The sequence below is a fragment of the Fringilla coelebs genome, assembly GCF_963513975.1.
Source record: "Fringilla coelebs genome assembly, chromosome: 7".
NCBI lineage: Eukaryota > Metazoa > Chordata > Aves > Passeriformes > Fringillidae > Fringilla > Fringilla coelebs.
This window is the reverse complement of record NC_140035.1, coordinates 4680098-4698852: the sequence shown is the minus strand read 5'-3', so window position 1 is coordinate 4698852 and position 18755 is coordinate 4680098. Positions and strand designations below refer to the sequence as shown.

General features: G+C 37.6%; 1 protein-coding gene across 1 annotated transcript in view; it reads right to left on the bottom strand.

Annotated features, from left to right (window-relative positions):
* Nucleotides 1–18755, bottom strand: part of LRP1B (LDL receptor related protein 1B) — a gene marked incomplete at both ends in the record, with an annotated part of 618484 nt that overhangs the window by 356548 nt on the left and 243181 nt on the right. The window contains one exon of the mRNA XM_084209463.1: nt 4594–4731. Within this exon, the coding sequence (XP_084065589.1) occupies nt 4594–4731 (138 nt within the window). The remainder of the gene's footprint in view (nt 1–4593; nt 4732–18755) is intronic.

The window sequence follows — 18755 nt, the reverse complement described above, 5'->3', positions numbered from 1 at the left end:
TGCAGGTGAGCATTACTTCCAGAAAAAGCTCTCATGAGAAAATGGAGGGACATTTATAACTCCTGACTGATTCAGGGGTTTTTTGTTACCTTGTTACACAACTTCACTAGGGAAAAAAACCCAAAAAACCCCCCAAAATTAAGACTAGGATCTAAATGTAGGTCTATATCTTTCAGTTTTATAACTTTGCATCATTCTTGAAAAGTCTGAATTTTCCTTAAAATTCTGAAATTTGTATTTCCTCTCCGGTAAACACTACTTATAATTTCCCACTGTTTCAGCTGCAGAAAGACCAGAACAAAACATCATTGAGTAACAGCAGCATTTATCTTCATCTTCTGATAACAATTCATTCAAAAATCCTGAACAGAAAAATAATAATCTGATTATAGGCCGCTAAAACAGAACAGCTTTTGGCCAAAACTTCTCAATGTGTGTTCTGCAGGTTTTTAATGCTAAATGATCCAGAGTTTGCCTTTGAATATTTTATTGATTAGGGACTTCAGAGATTATGGTTCAGATCACAGTTAACAAAGATCCAAATAATCTGAAGACTTGGAAGGATTCTATTTGCACTGGTATTTTTTTGCAGTATTCTTTTAGCATTTTCTGGCTGGAAAGCTAAAATATTAGCACAGATATTCCAGGAGCTTCTAAATAATAAGTTAGTTAATTAACAAAGGAGATCTCCATATTCTGTACAAGTTTTACTTTCCTATAGCTCTAACTCAGACCAAATCCCAGTTTTGGCACACCACTTTCAATTGTGTGCCATATACAGGTATGTAAAGCCCTGATTTATAAAACTGCACAGCTCACCTCTGCAGACCTATTCAAAAAACCCAAAAAAACCCCCATCTTTACTAGATTCATGGGATTGTGACTGCAATTCTCTAGAAATTATCTCAATAATTATATCTAATGCTTTACATACTCAAGGCCAGGCAATTCCAACTACCCCATCCATGACAGATATTTGCCTGAGCCATTCCTCAAATTTTTCAGGAGGAAAAAAAAAGCCTGAAAAACTCCAAATCAGACTGGGACAAGCTGCAGTCACACGAGCCCAGCTTTAACTAACCAGAGCCAGCCCCAGCCCCATACTGGGATAAACCCTGTGAAGGAAAGACTTGGAACTAAAAAGTTCAGTTTGCAATAATTTGGCAGCTCCCTGGGGCAGGAGAGTTCTCAGCTCATTGCTCAGCTGAGCAGTGAAAGTGGCTGCAAATGCAGCTGAAATAAAGGCCTGGCTCTCCAAAGAAGCCTGGAGAGGTGTGTCAAAGAAAGAAGCTTAATTGCCAAGAGCAGATCTGGAGCAGTCTTCAACTGGAACTACTCAAGCTTGGCTCTAGGTTTGGCACTGGTAAATTTTATCTGAGCTTTAGCAACTCTCCCAGGAGCTGGTGGGAGTGAGCCCCCCATTCATCAGGGCTGGGTCCTGGGGGAATTGTTGAGATTTTCAGAAAGCTGAACAGCCCCAGTATAATATTCATTAACTCTTCCTTTATAGGAAGGGTTAATATATATTTTGATTTTTCCCTTATTCAGCCTCTCTAAAGCATTCTTCAATTCGATAAAAAATGAAAAGGAGCCCAGAATTACCAAATACAGATGTCTTATCACTTCTATATGCTCTGAGGTTCAAATCCAGTGAATTACACACCCCTTTCTCCTCTGAAGGACATTGGAACACATAATGTGAAACAACCATGCATAATAAAACATTTTTTATTTCATATTGCCACAACCTCTCCTGAATTTATGCATTACATTCACCTGCAAAAATGCATATGTGCCTGAAATAAAAGATGATCCTACAGGAATGTCATTGTATTTACTACTATTCCCTTGAAATTTCCCATATATTACCATTTCACACTAGAGCAATGACCATATTTCCCCTTGCCAGGGAAAGGTGCAGGCCTGAATACAACTCTGAAAGATTGTTAATAATGAATTAATGTGAGAATGTGAAATTTAGAGAAAGAAATTAGAATAATTCCACTTACTGGATGCTTACACTCCATTAGTTCTTAGAGATTTCACCCCTTTGGACTTCTCTGTGCCCTGAAATGGGTTTTGCTCTGGTGACACCCCCATATTTCAAACCATAACTGATTTTCCTGGTGCTTGGACTGTGACTTATTTACACAGCACTATCAGTGTCCCCAGCAAGAGATGATTTTAACCCAGCTCTGTGACCAGCTCCTTGCAATTCAATATTGAAAATTGCTGCTGCCTTCCTTGATCACAAACTTCACATGGCCACTGTTAATTACAGCACAATTGATAATGCCACTCTTGGGAGCAATAGAAAGGACAAGCTAATGGTTTGGCTGGATTCCTGAAGTAACTTTGCAACTTTTGGTCACAAAAATGAGTTCAAAATACTTGTGTGTTCAAGACTCAGAAAGTAATGAGGAGTGACTCAAAGGTTATCCAAACATTTTTCCAATAAACAGAAATATATATATATATATATATATATATATAGAGAGAGAGAGAGAGGGGGAGACAATAATTACAACTAACTCACACCAAATATTTGATATATATATATGAATGTAACATAATGATAATTTACTTGCAGCTGTTTGTAACAAACTACAGGATCATAATGTAAAATTATGGTTTTCTATACTCTTTGGCTGCTATTTTCACTGGCATTTCCACTGATATTTTCAATTCTGTCCCCACTAAGCAAGTAAAAATATGGAACTGCCAGAAAAATCAATATTAGTGAGTTGTTAACCATTTCCTAGATAGTGACACTTCATTATGTAGGTGTTCTGTGTGGTCTAGCAGAAGTATTTATTTAGAATGTTTTACCACAATTCTATGGTGATTGATTAAAGCAGACATTAATTTTTCCACTGGGAAGCTTTCATATTCATGCAAGACAATAAAGAAAGGAGTGGGAATCAACATGAACCTTACAAAGTGTATCTGAGCATAAATTAAAAGGATGTGAGTATAGATTGGGTATTTTCTATGCTATCACATTCCAAAATACAGAACACATGTACAATAAGAAAAGCAAACATATTTCATTGCCACTAACATGGGATTGTACTTTTAGTCTACATTTTTTTTTTCTAATTCCATTTATCTTGTGGTTTAAACACTTAAAATACAATCAAAATATAATACAGTTATAATATAATAATTATTCAGCACTGGAGATTTTTAATCCTCTGTCATTTAATTCAATGTAATTTACAGAAAAACATGAAATATTGAGGAACATAAATTTAAACAGAACTTAATGAGTCAATACTATTCTCTGAAAAACACTCACCTGCAACTTCAGAAAGTGTCAGTATAGGCCAAAAGGCTTTGCCCAGTTTAACTTCTGGGGTTTTTTGGATGCAGGGCCCAGTGCTAAACCCAATATGCTGGCACAAATTTTGATTTTGTGTAATGCTCATTGAACAAGGACTATAAAACAGTTGAGCCTTCAAGAAAAGAAATGATTCCTATCACTGTGAATAAGAATTTTCATCTATTTTATGACAGCCTGTATCCTCACCTGGTTATGTAAAAATAACTATTTGTAGTTTTGTGAAGTCAGCAGTATTGCACTGATTAATTCCAGATGGCACTTTTTTTTTTCTAATTTTAATTTCTTTTTTCAATGTGGCTTATTTTTGGTGTAGGCTTAGATTTTACTCTGACAGCTCTGAAAATATGTCCACATGAAATTTTAAATTCTAATTTAACTTTCTGAACTCTACCATTAATTGTATCTTCCACTGTATATTGTCATTTTGCATTGCAGCAGAAGTCCCAGCACCTGTCTCTGGATTTCTGGTTTGGAACATCAGATCTGTTGAACATCATCAACAATCACTCATCTGGAAATCTGCTGATTAAAAATAACTGATTCAAGGTATCCAAGATTTGGCCCTAAAGCTATCCTCAATGCAGACCTCAAAAAGTCATCTCAGCTGAGCTGAGATATTAAATAGTTGACCTTCCCCAATTTCTATTTAAGACTTCTCATTGTCAGAATTTGGTGGCTACATTATTAAACAGTAGATTATTTCCATAAAACCCTCCTGAAAAAAGTCCTCCATGCAAAATAATGCTCATACCAAATTTGATATATTTTATTTATATATTTGATGTATTTGTTGATATATTTTATTGATAATGCACATAGCAAATTTGATATATTTTTCAGTGGTTTTCTTTTACTTTTTTTTTTTTAAGTAGAAGTATAAGGAAAGGAAAATTCATTGTTTGTGCTGCCCAACTTTTGCTCAGTAAAGTTTCCTAATCCTTCTTTAGATACAAGAGCTTCCATCACATAAACTTAGTAACTAATGCAATAAAAGTCCCCAGATCTCTGTGTGTTTTTTACTTGCATTTGTTTCACACAAAATATTTTTTTAAATTAAGTTGAAGCACGCTTCAAATTAAAATACACTTCTATCAATAAAATACAGTTCTATCAGTTTACTTTGGATGTTTACACACATACATACGCTCATATATAACTGTATGTATTCCCAAGGAGTAAATTCTGGTTCTCTTTGAACTCAAAAATGAAAATGCAGTGGAGGATTTGAAGTCAAAGCAATTTTCACTCACCCCTGCAATGAACTCCTTCGTCGTAGCCATCGGAGCAGTCGTAGACCCCGTTGCAGAGCTGGGACAAGTGGATGCATTTGTTGGTACCAATGCAGCTGATGAAATTTGGGCTGCACTTGAAATCTGATTCCTCAGGACCTAAAGAACAGATGGAAAATTTCTCACACGTGTTTTTACAGCCACCACAAGGCAAAGAAAGTTCAGCCCCTTGTTTCCTTTCTAAAGCTAAGGGTGACACTCTGTGTGTTAGTTAATTTTGAAGGATTTGTTCATTTGGTAGACTTTAGGGCCTTGTTATCACACATAAAGTCATCAAGAAATAATTAGTGCAATTACAAATCAATGGCTCAGAGGATTATTTCCTAAAATACTGGTGTTTTTGTAGCTGCTAAAAAAGGCCTTCAGACACTAAAAATATTAAACTAAGATTTTCAATTGACCTGTGAATATCCCATCAAGAGTCATATCAAGAGTAATGGGTACCAGTATTTACTTCCACTGTTGTGCCATGCAGATAATTTTAGATATTTATGAAATTACATATAAATTTCACATCTTTGTGGCTGCATTAGATGAGAGAAACTGTTGCTCCAGCCCAGGAGACTGCCTCAAAAACTGCAGAGTCCAGGATGGAAGGGGGAGGATAAGGATGCTGTGATTGCTCCCTTTGGGATACCACCCCCGCTGCAATCACTGCTCCTGTCCCCTTTTCCCTGAAGTCTTTGGTTCAGGGAGTTTTAGGGGAGCTTAGAGACTCTTGAGAATCACTTTTGTTTATCTCTTAGAAATGGTTCTGACTGATAAAATTCCCCCCATAATTCCACACTACAAAGACTTTGAGATTTTTAACACAGCAAAGAACTTTTAGAGGTCTGAAGGGTTTGCCTCAGTTAGATGTTGAACCATAATTTACACATTGCATATCATTAGCTGCTCACAGACCAAAGGGGTGGAAATTTTTTAGGAAAACAACTTGAACCTCCTTGATTTCTCCTGTTGGAGCCTTGGGTCTGTGCACTTTGGAACAGTCCCTTAGGGAAATCTATCCTTGGATGCACAGTGCTCAAGTGCAAGATGCTTTCGCCTCCCTCGAGGCACAACTCCAGGAGGAAGGACAGAAATCACTGGCAGTAGCTGAAAGCTCTCTAATTAATAAGTTGGAAAACCTCAGCTTTCTCAGGTCTTGTCTCTTGGAGTCAGCAGGACAAACCATTTGAGGGGAATCTACAACTTCTATAACAAATGTGCTGAGATGCCTCTCGGCACAGATCATTAAATAAAGAATCTAACCTACAAAATTTGTCCCAATTAGAAAACCCCCAACAGCACAGGACAGTGCTCTCCTTCCCCAAGCAAAGCAGGAGCCCCTAGCAGGGCCCACCCTTGTGCAGGAAAAAGGGATGCAGTGCCCTGCTCCCTCCTCTGACCTCCCAGCTCCACACCTGGTACCCCTGAGGGACACCAGGGACATCCTTGAGGAATTCCTGATTCACAGGGACACAGCACACTGGCTCTAGGCATGGGAAGGTAATGTTTGTGTGCATGAATGTACCTTGTCTCAAAGGATTTGTGTGCTCCCAGGATGAAACACAAACTATCCCCACCATTCTCCAGGTTAAATACATGCAATTCAAACGTAGAGGGATTAAAATGTTTCACAAAGAACAAATACTGCCTGCATTTTTCAGTAAAATACATGAAGAACTTAACAACAGAACATTGAAGTTTGATCAAAATTATGGCAGGATTTGCTGACTATGGTAATGAAAAAGAGACAGTGAGAGTTTGGGTTTGAGGCATTGCATTCCTCATGTTGTACCCTGGAGGCAGGACATTTCATGCCATGAAGCATCCCATGTACCTACAGTACCTACAACCCCTGGCAGTGCCAGGACTCCTCCAGGACTGCTTTGACTCTGCAGACCCTTCAAGGAAGAGCATAAATAAAGCAGCCCAAAGCTCAGTGCCATGGAGGTCATATAAAACCACAGGGTTTAATTTTATTCCCATCAGTACTTGAAGGCACCTGACATGTAAATAAACCAAATTCATTCTCTGATTTGCCAGTAATAACTTGCTTATTCTTTGTGTAAGAGCATCTGTGATAGAATGTGAGGAGTGAAAAAGTCTTTTCTTCTAAAACACAGAACATTCTTTGGAAAAAAAATCAGATCTGTGAAGCATGTGAACCATGGCACCTACATTATTATAAACTTTAGATCACTAGAGGGTTTTTGTACTTTAGCAAACAGAAAACTTGGGAGCTGTGACCAAAACCATATAAACATATTTACATATATCCTAAATTTAATGAGTGAAAGGAGGAATCTCTTATTAACATTGAAACCCTTAATAGACTAGTCTGACACCTTCCTGTCTATCACATTTTTGATTTGATTCTACTTGCTCTTAACATACAAGATTCCGCCAGGACACAAACATTGTGCAATTCTAAACATATTTTCTAACTCAAAATTCTAACAGAGGAGCTTCCTAATTAAGATTGAATTGATTGGGAACATAGGATGGGACACTGAAAATCACTCCAGGAAATATTTCTCGAATTGTTTTGGTTTTGTTAGAAACTTTGTGCACCACTTGTGAAAGGAGAAGATTGGAAGTGATTCCCTTATCCATGTGATAAATTCATTTGTACTTTGACTTGTTGCAAGGATCATATTTGGAGGGCAACTTGACTTAAAAATGAAGATGAGCTTCAGTCCCAAAAAGTCCTGTTTTGTAGAAGCTTTGTGACTTATTTTGTCTGCAAAATAACTCTAAATGGTAATAAGTCTCAACCATCAACACCAGTAGAATAGGACAGCAGGCCTCCCTGCCCACAATTTCTATGACCTCTACTGAAAAAAAACTAAAAAAAATTAAAAGCCAAATCAAGCTGCATGTTGTGATGCCTTTGAAGCAGCACTTGCTTCTCCCACTGAATCCTTCCCAGCTGCTGCACTTTCTGAAATGTCTAATGCAAATAAAGAAGAGTAGCTTTTTATCTTGTTTACTCCTCTTCACTCTGCCTTTAACAGACAGCCACTTCTGGCAGTGTTATCAAGTGAACTTGGGGAAAAGGAATTTAAAAGTGTTCTTCTTCAAAATAATCTCGGTGTATTTTACATCAGTGCAAGAATGCTAAGAATATAAAAGACTGATGGTGTCTTTTCTTCCCTTCAAAAGACATAATAATTCCTAGCCTTGCCAGTTGGTGGAAAAATAGTCAAAACTACTGGCTGCAATTCTGGTAATACAACATCCTGATGTTTCAAACATTCATCCTGGGACGCTGCTTGGAGGGCAAAGAGGATGCAAGCAGCTCAAGAGAGTCAGCTCAGGCAGCAGAACATCCAAGTGTTTCTGTGAGTAATTGTCAGGGAACAGATGGCAGAGGAATGGGCAAGAGCTGAGCTGCAGAAACCGAGCCAGGGCCACGGGGGAGCCCCCCAGGGCTATGGGAGAGCCCCCAGGGGTATGGGAGAGCCCCCCAGAGCTATGGGGGGGGTTTCAAAAGTGCTTATTGTTTAGAAAACTTATAATCACAGCATCTTAAAGTAATGTCTCTGACCCTGCCAAGACAAGACATATTGTAGTTTAATGAAGACATTGTTTTTATGGGAACATCAGATGATTTTGTATTTGGTTTTGCTTTTTTTTTTTTTTTTTAACTTAAATATTTGAACTCTCACAAGAGGTTGAATACTAGGTATTAATTTCTGTAGCTATGAGTTCATGTAAATGCAAACTAAACACATAAGGTATCTCATGGTATCACAACTGCTTTATAAAGTCAATTTTTACACAGACCAGAGGCACATTTCTAATACCAAGACTTTGAAACACTGGGATAAATGTACAGAAATGACTTAAAATCCTCACTCTGTGCTATCTTATATATATGCAAAGGAAGAATTTCATATTTAATAAGGATTTATGCTGCATAAGTAACCCCTTATCCATAGTCACTTTTATCCATATGCTCCATTCAACCATGCAGACTGATAATTAATATAAATTTGAAGTCACCTTCAATCAAATCAGGTATTCAGCTGCCCATGTAAGGAGAATAATAAACATCTAGAGCAGGATGTGGGTAACTGAAAAGAGCAAAGTAGAACAGCACAAGAAGTGGAAACTGTGACCCCTCAGACACAGCATTTTATCTTCAAAATAACACTTCAAAGAAACAATAAAACCAGTGGCAACCAGTGGCTTTGTGAGTAGGCAAGTGAGCAAATGTAGCTCCAGCACACAAAAGTCAGGGCTTATGACCAAAGCTAAGAGAGGAGTTAAAACTGGAGAAACCAACACCAAAACAAACAGGAACAAAAGAGAAAATTAAGAACTTCAGAAATTGAAGATGCCTTTGAGTCACCACAGTGTGACCAGCAGTTATCTGTGCTGCCTCCTCTTGTCACACACCTGGTGACAAGTGTCTGCTCTTTACCTGGGGGAGTCAGCAGCTCCTTCTGCTCTGCACAGGCAGCAGAAAAAACAGCCAAACATTCCCAAATCCGACCAAAACAGCTAACCCAGCAAAACATTCCCAATCCCATCAGAACAGCTACCCCAGCCAAACATTCCCAATCCGACCAAAACAGCTAACCCAGCAAACATTCCCAATCCCATCAGAACAGCTACCTCAGCCAAACAATCCCAATCTTAACAGAACAGCTAACCCAGCCAAACATTCCCAATCTTATCAGAACAGCTACCCCAGCCAAACATTCCCAATCTTATCAGAACAGCTACCCCAGCCAAACATTCCCAATCCCATCAGAACAGCTAACCCAGCAAACATTCCCAATCCCATCAGAACAGCTGGCCCAGCCAAACAATCCCAATCCCACCAGAACAGCTACCTCAGCCAAACATTCCCAATTCCATCAGAACAGCTACCTCAGCCAAACATTCCCAGTCTTATCAGAACAGCTACCCCAGCCAAACATTCCCAAATCCAACAAAAACAGCTAACCCAGCCAAACATTCCCAATCCCATCAGAACAGCTAACCCAGCAAAACATTCCCAATCCCATCAGAACAGCTAACCCAGCCAAACATTCCCAATCCCATCAGAACAGCTAACCCAGCCAAACATTCCCAATCCCATCAGAACAGCTACCCCAGCCAAACATTCCCAAATCCAACCAAAACAGCTAACCCAGCCAAACATCTTACCAGAAGAGCTAGCCCAGCCAAACATCCCAATTCCATCAGAACCACAAAAGGATGATCAGGCACTGGGACAGGTCAGCCAGGGCAGTGGTGGGGTCACCATCCCTGGAGATATTTAAAAGACAATGTGGCCCTTGGAAACAAGGCTGAGTGGTGAACACAGTGGTGCTGGACTCAATAATCTTTGCAGGCTTTTCAGACCTAAATGATTCTGTGATATATAATTTGATCAGTCAATAACACACAATAACAAAAAATTAAAGAAAAAAAAATCCACATTAAAATTCCCTTCCAAAGAATAGCTTCCCAATTCTGTGCAGTAAAAACAGTTCAAGATGTTATCTTGAAAGCTTAACAGGGCTCACAGTGACTCACAAGACTCCCATTCCTGGACTCCTGTGACACCCTTAGCACCAGAATTGTGCCCAAATGAACTCACAGGTGCAGCACACAGCATATGGATGTTGCCTTCATGAGCATCACACTTCCAGAGTAATTCTCTACGCTCCCCTTCTCCTCTGTGTGGATTTGTACACACCAGACAAGCAAACAGCAAGCCAGCCTAAATCTAATATCACACACCAACTTTGATTTTGGAAATACTTCATTTCAAACCACAATAAGGGCTCTGTCAGCTCTGTTTGAGATGGCTTTTCAGCAAACACTTCCCCTCTGGCTCTGTTTCCTGTTCACTGCTTTCTGTGTGTCAGACACTTGCTCATCTTCACTGCACAGATGTAAATAATTTACAGAGCCACAGGACTCATCCTTTCTCCTGTAATGGAGCTGATGGCCACTGGAGACAGGGGGAAAGCTGTGCTGAAGGTTGCACAAAAGCTGATGGAGAGGAAAAAAGAGGTGGAGGAAATCTTTCTGAAAGAGCTCAGTGCTGAATCATTATCCAAAAACCCCTCTGGGCAGTCTCAGGCTGGGGCTGGAGGCAGAGCACAGATCTTGGGGGGGTCAGGCCAAGAGCAGCCAGAACTGGGACCTGACTTAAATGTGGTTTCCACCTAACATTAATGTTGCCACTAAAGCTATAAAAGCCATGCAGGTATTCAGATTTTTAATAGTAAAATCAGCTCATTAACAGCAAAGTCCATCTATATCCCTAAATTAAGTTGGATTTTTGAAACCCTAAATTATCTCAAAATAGAAAATTCACCTTGCAAAGGAAGAAAAGATCCCTTTAGACACCTCCTCAGCCAACCTCCACCTAATGCTACCATTCTACAAGACTGGGGTATTTTTTTCACTGAACAGCTCTAAATGTAACCAATTCTGGATTAAATACAGTGACAATGTGGGGTTTTTTACATTTGGCATTGGTTTGTTTGTTTTTTGGTTTTTGGTTTTTCTTTTTGAAACAACATTCAGGGTGATCATTGAAATCCATGGTCACAACTGGAACACCAAAATTTACCTCACCCTCACTGCTCTGCAGCCTGTCTGGTTACAGAAATAAACAAAAAAACAAGTGATGGCAAGGAGAAGAGGAACTGAGATTAGTGTAGCCTGGGGAGTTCCAATATTCATTCCCTGGAGGAATGGGAGGAGCTCCATGTAATAAATAAATTAATTAATATATAGTGCTCAAACACTGCAACACTCTTCCAGAATGAAAATCCAGTTCAGGGGAGAGGGCAACACAAACACCTAACTGCTTTATAGAGGAACTGACAAGGACCTAAAGTACAAGAGATGTTTGTGCTTGTGTTTTTTCCTGATATCAGTGAAAATTATCCATTCAAAGAATTGATGAGGTTGGAATGTCTACTGTTATTGTCAGCAGGGCTGCACCTCTATGCAAAATGACATTTTCATTCCTATGGAACAGGGTATAAAAATCCAGCCTTTGCTGAAGTCAAGATAAATATCCTCATTTTTGCCATTTTGCTTAAATCAGAGCCTTATTTCTACTGCTTCATATGCACATAAGACCTACTACCATGCTAATTTGGTACCTCACCTTTCCCATTCTCCATTCTATAATGTCCTCAAATTGTGAATGTAGATATAAGGAACACGTCTTGCATAGTTTTTACACCTCTGATATGGCCTAAATATTCCTAAATTTCCCATTTCACCTTAAAATTTCATGTAAAATTGCTGTAAATAAAAAGATGTAGTCTTACAATATTAAATAGTGTGGAAGATAAAGCATTATCTCACACAAGCTATCAAAAAACCTCTCCTTGCAGTCAGGAAACACTAACCAAGATATTTATCTGTAGACAAAACTGGTTGGGCTTGGAAGCAAGAATGAAGAACCAACAAGAGAACACATCCAGCATGAATTTTTATTAAAAATCAAATCTCTGTCTAGTCTTGCAAAGGGCTCAGTGTGGCAGTAGCTTTTTTGATTAAAAACAACAATAAAACAATTCTTGCCGTTACAATCTTCCATCACAATGGTCCAACACAATACATTTATGCATCAATGCATTTTATATCTTGTTCAATGACCACAGCTTTAGCTTGAGCACTAAAACCTCCCATAGAGATGAGAGAATTTGTGCTCTTTGCCACAGATCCTAAAAATTAAAAACCTAATCCTAAGCTCTTGCTTGTAGCATGCATCAGAATATAAAGGGAAGTCCTTTTATGTAACATCAGCAAAGCCATTGCTAATTTATATTCCCTGTTTATTTTTAAGGAATGGCTTTGCAAACATTTGTCAATGATGAGGAGAAAGGGGAAAAAAAAAAAAAGTATGTTCCCAGGAAGCAAAAATAATTAATATTCTTTGTACTTGCAGGGACAAAAAAGCTTTGCTAATGGATTTTTTGGTGATTTACTACAACACACCACAGCAATAATTTATGATCAATGAAGTAAAAAATGAATATTGTCTCATGTAGATGGTCACTCCTCATTAGTTATAAGGAACCTATTTTTAATTTGGAGATTTTGATTTAATTAGTGTCACACATCTCAAGGCTGCCTTGGTGTCTGTGTGTGGCTGCTGCTGGGGTCTCACTGAGGAAATGGCACGAGGTGAACTGAAGTGTTAATTACCCAAACAATTAAAGTACCCAGCACCAGCAGTAGGGTAACACATCAACACTCCTGTTATAGATGTTTGCACAGCCAAAATGAATAAATGTCACTTGTAAATGTTCTTTGTAAAGCAGTGTGATCATGCAGTAGAACAGCTGGATGCAGCAGCCACCCAAAGCTCTGCAGCACCCCAAAGAGACGTTTAAAAAAGTCTGTTTGACATTGTAAAAGTGTGTGTGACACATTTACACATCATCCCTCTCTGTGCAGACCTTTCCATCGAGTTCCAGCTCTGCTCTTCATCAGACACAGAAATAATATCCAAATAAGATCCCCTTAGAAGAAGATTTTTAATGGATTGTGGCAATCCCAAGCTCTGATGGAAACCCAAGGCCTGCATCTTATAAACATTTATGATCTCCCACACAGCCTCAGAAATGCCTATGGACTGAGAAGGAATTTCCAAGCTCACTTTTCCATCAGCACAACTGGAATTCAAATACATAAACAAAAAAAGCCCTAAATAACACAAAATTTTACATGGTTGGATGAAATTTGTAACCTGAGAAATTTTTTAAAACAAGACAAGACTAGAACATGCTTTAAATCCTAACTATAAATAGCAAAGCACAAAGTTTTCACCTCATTTCCAATACTTTCAGATGTTTCAGCAAATGATGTTAGTATCAACATGCATGCTTTATTTGATTTGGGGTAAAAATTTACCATTAAAATGCCAAATGAAAAATTTGCTTTGTGGGCCAACACTGTCGAAGCATTTGAGTTTAAAAAAAAAAATCTGCATTACTCATTCATTTTTAAGATTATCTTATATGTTTAATTCAGCTTTAACACCAAAACTTAGGAATAGTTCTCATGCATTTTTAAACCAAGCTAGGCAGTTTGCAATCAGAAACTTATTCATTTTTATTTTGTACACAGACATATAAATTGCATCCAATTAAAGTAAGTGTTTTACTTGTTTATTTTCTTACCTAGCCATGCACTGAAAGGATGAGAACCAATTTCAATTGCTCTAAGTACAAAATATAACACTATAAAAGATTTAATCAGCTTTGTTGGAGTCTACAATGTGTCAAAAAGATAGAAATGGCAGAGCTTTGTGTTGTGCAGACACTGAGGATCCTATTTGATTGAGTGGGAAATCCAGAAAGAATACATTTGGTTTAAAAGTATTATTTGCTTGCTGACTTCTGCTCTCCAGACATTTCCCCCTCATCATCAACAGCAAAGCTTCTCAGAGCTGAGCATGTAGATATTCACTGCTTATTTACCTACTGTTTATAGATATTCACTGCTTATTCACTGTTTATAGGATATTTTGAGTTTCCATCATGTCCTAGAAGAGCTGAACACTTCAGAGGACTCAAGAGGATGCCCAGAAGTGCAGGGACTTTGACAGAGGGAAATGAATGCAAACAGCCAAAATGCTGGAAGACAATAACCAAAACCACCTTCAGCTTTCCATCTTTTACCATATCTGGCACCATTTTTTCTACAACTTATAATGCCAAAAAACTATTCTATGATCTCAATATTTTGTCTCTCTTCAATAAAATAGTGCTGTCAAGCCATGAGATTCATCATTTCTGACTAAGGAAATCACCTCCATCATGGGGAGTGTTTACCAAGAAATCCAGCCATTATTGGTACTCATCAAGGTCTAGCAGAGAGGTGTGTGTCACAGAACAATCTTTAAAAATAATACTCCAAGATGAGAAAACATCCTTTTAGTTTATTAAAAAAAAATCTTTAAATGAATCCAAGCCCTTATTAAAATCTTGTGCATAACTTAAATTGCCATTAAAATAAACAAATTAAAAAAGAAGAAACAAAAAACCAACAAAACTTGTTATGAAATTATGAAATAAAATCAAACCTCTTCCATATAAATCTATGAAATGGTAATTACAATGGTAATTATATTATTTAGTAATGTTCCCAAGTAAAATAGACACAGAACAAACACATCACTTTTATTCTATGTACACTGTTTTTAGAAAGTATTTTGTGTACCTGAACTAGAAGTTTTTGGTAATAAACTAATTGTGAGATAAAATTAGCATGTTGAAGATAGAAATGAAGACATTTTTCTATTTTTAACAGGGATAAAAACCATTTTATGGAAGGTATTTCCTCTCTTTCACAATAGGACTAGTGGTGGAAAGATTTCCAGATAATTGCAACAGAGTGCCCTGAGCTGGACTGATGATTGCTGTTAAGACTATTTCCTCCAATATTGGGCTTTAACTGTCAAGACTCCAGATTTAAAACTATATTCAGGTGAATAGTTGTAATGTTTTCAAATATCAAACCCAAGAAAGTGTCAAAATGGTTTATAAAGAAGATATATATTATGCTGGTTTTATATATAATATTCTAAACCTTAGAACATGCTGCTTTGTCAAAATGAAAGTGGAGTTTCTGTCTAAAACTTTTTTTTACTGTCTTGTGCTAACATGCTGTGACTCAACAGCTAAAGTTCAATATGGCAAAAAAAAAAAAAAATATTCCTGAGCCTATATTTACAAAATATTCTAAAGTTCTTATATAGATCTGTAAAAAACAATTTTGAAAATCAGATTTAGACAGAAAGAGGATATAATTGTCCTTTTAATTTCATAATGGTTAATAAAATATAATTCTTTATATTTTTGTTGAATATATAAATGTTAAATAGAGAGATAGCAACCTTCCCACTGATTTACCTGTAGCCAAAAGACCTGGGAGATGATGGTATGGAAATTTCTGGTATGAACTTGGTATTTTCAAGTCCAACTTTGTAATGATTCTCCTCTTCCAGGAAAGGGATGACATGAATGACATCAAACTGATTTTTTTTTTCTATTTAATATATAAAAAAGCCCTACAAAAAAATTTAAGCCATGGTTCCAAAATATTACCAGTGACTCAGTATTCAGTAATTCTTGCTGAGAATCAGCAGTGCCCAAAAAAATGGATAGGCTCAGTGCAGCTGGGAAAAAGTGCTGCAATTTAAGTATCTTTAGAGTAGGGACATTTATTGTTCACTTGAAATAGAAAGCAGAAATTTTCCAGGAAAGTGACAGTACATAACAGATATTGGTGGGTACTGGTGGTTTTTGGTTTTTTTTTCAAATCTTCAATGGTTGACTAAATAATGACAGAAATTCTATATTTGATAACTACAGAAGAGACATGGGTGAGTCTGAGTGCTGCCAAAATCATTTACAGCCTTTACAGACAGGTTCTAGGAGAAGTAACTCATTTACTTGAATATAATTTCAAGACATTCCCTTTGTGGTTAGTGAACCTATCTGCTGTGCTCTGGCATTTGGTGAAGCACAAAAGTCACTTTATTCTGATGAGAGCAGCTCAGAAAGAAAAGACTGCATTATTCATATTTTATCTGAATACATTCCTAAGCACTTTTAGGACACATATATTTAAAGGATTCCATTTAGAGCCTGCTACACTGACAATGTTATCCTATTAATCTCCATAGTTTGCTTTTGTGCTGTGTACTTCTGGGCTAGAACCTAAAAAGTAAGAGAATTGTGTCCTTTTCTTAGCACTGCTTAGTTTTCATCCATGCTCAACTCCTGTCAACCTTAGGCAGCTTCCACAAGAGCAAGATGTGATTTTAGTTATCACCCATTCACATTTTTTTAACATTCAGCTTCTCACAGATAAATGTCTTTTATTTCTTTCCTAAGTAAAGCAGTCAATGGTGCCCGTAGATTTTTTTTTTGAAAAATAATAATAAAAAATATTTTTGCAAATATACAGTTTTCTGTCTGTTTATTACCTCCCACAACTTCAAAAAGTTCTGGGCGTAGATCCAGAGCATGTGGAGTGAAACTAGATGAAATTTGGACAACTAAATTCAATGTTAAGACTGAAAAAGTCTCCAAAACTCCATGAATAAAATTCACTTTCAGTTCAAAGCACTGCTAAGCAGAAGCACCTGGAAGAGTTGGAAAGGGAGGTGTTTGCACAACACACAGGAGCATCATGGAAGAGATGAGAACTCAGCTGCCACCAACTAACTATAAAATAATTAATTTCCCTTTATCATTAATTCCAGCTGGGATCAACCTGGGCTTTGAGGGCTGTATCAGCATCAATGCTGGCTCTTATTGCTCCAAGAGGAGACTGAATATTGGGGTTTTTTCTGGGCAAAGACCTGAATTGCAGGTTAAGAAGGTTGGAGTGCAGAATTTGAACTGTCCTTTTGTGTTTGACTGGAGAAGATGCAGAAGTTGCATTGCCAGTCTCCTTTTCCAGCCCTCTCCCATTGCTACACAAACACCCTGCTGCAGTTTGCCCTGTGAAAATACCTCATTTTTAAGAACAAAGCCTGTGTTGTGCCCAAATTCCCATTTTTTCCTTGGCTAGTCTTGCTTAAAAAAAGGAAAAATGTCAGTGCCTCTCCATAGTGAAACCATTTGTCCTCTGACTAAAAGCAGACACCAAAATCAATTGTGTTGGTTTCACTGTCCATTAGTGATGCTGGAGTTGCCCCTTCTGTCTCAGATTTTTCTGATGTCCTTCTAAGAAGATCTGTAGCTGGGATAACATTTTATCCCCCTTTTGCTGGCTCAAAAATGATGTTTTATTCTTGAGCCATTGAAATTTGTTTCAATTTTAAAAGAATGTAGGATTTTTTTCTTTCTTCTTCCTGATCTTTGACCCAGATGTCTCAATTATAAAGAGTTTACTTAAACAATGGAGTTGGAGGGAAGTATTTTAAATGTATCTTTTATTCATGCCCTTTCTCACAGATGCTTTTTTTTTTCGTTTTTTACCCATGCTAGAGATGATTAAAAAGGAGAAGTCTACACCATGACTCTGTCTCTGGACCTCTTAACTACAACAAATATTTAAAAGGTGATGTTTCCCTTTCTCCTTACTATTGTGCCTTGGATGCTTTTATGGGAAAAAAAAAAAGTTTTATATATATATTCAATATGCTGTTTGGAGGATCTTTCTCCCATTTTTGCTATCTCTGCCTCCTGGTGGCCTTTGTTTTTTGAGTTTTATTTTTAAAAATCCACTTTTAAGCATTTCTTTAGTCCCGACTCATGTTCTGCTATTTGAATGCCTTTGCCTGGCAGTCACAGGCTTTACCCTGGTGCATTTATTTTATACATTAAAAGAAAAGCATTGAAGCTGAGATCACAATATCAAAGAATTGGCCCCATTTTTCCTAGCAAATGTACTGCCTGCTTTTCAGATCTGCTCCTTGGAATCTCATTGCTCAACTTTGCCTGTCTCAGGTTTGCTTCAAGGTAATACTTGTCAGAGGAACAATAATGAGTGACCCTGCCAGTATCCAAATCCATTTCAAGGCCTTTATTTTGCAATTAAACAGAAGTGTTTTTCCCACTTACTTTCATAAAACAACAGTTGTGAGGCTCCTTGCTGCAGGCAGTGGGTTATGTAAATATTAGTTTGCAAAGTTTCTCCTTTTGTCACTGCCTGCAGAGCAGCTACAGAATCCATCAGTCAGTACAAACATCAAGGAGAAAATGAAATGAAAAATGGTATTACTATGAACATATCTGCATAGACAAAGGAATACTGGAAGCATAACCCAGGATCAGAGACAGAGAAAAATCACAAAATGTTTGGGGTTGAAAGGGACCTTAAAGATGATTTAAGTTCCTACCCTCCTGCTGTGGGGAGGGATGCCATCAAGAGACAAGAAATTAGGCAACAGACACGTGGAGGGGAAAAATATAAAAACAAAGCCAACCCCCTCAAGATCTTCATCTGCTATAACATTTTTGTGCAATTTGTTTTAAAGACCTACAGTGCTTGCTGGAAGTCTTTGATTGATGAGTAGTAAAAAAGTTTCTCTCCTAATTTAAATGAGTTGAAAAAACAAGGTCTGACATATCTATGTATTCAATGGATGCATTTGTATGTCCACAAATAGATAAATGGATCATTTATTCCCTTCCATGAAGGCACCTTTATGT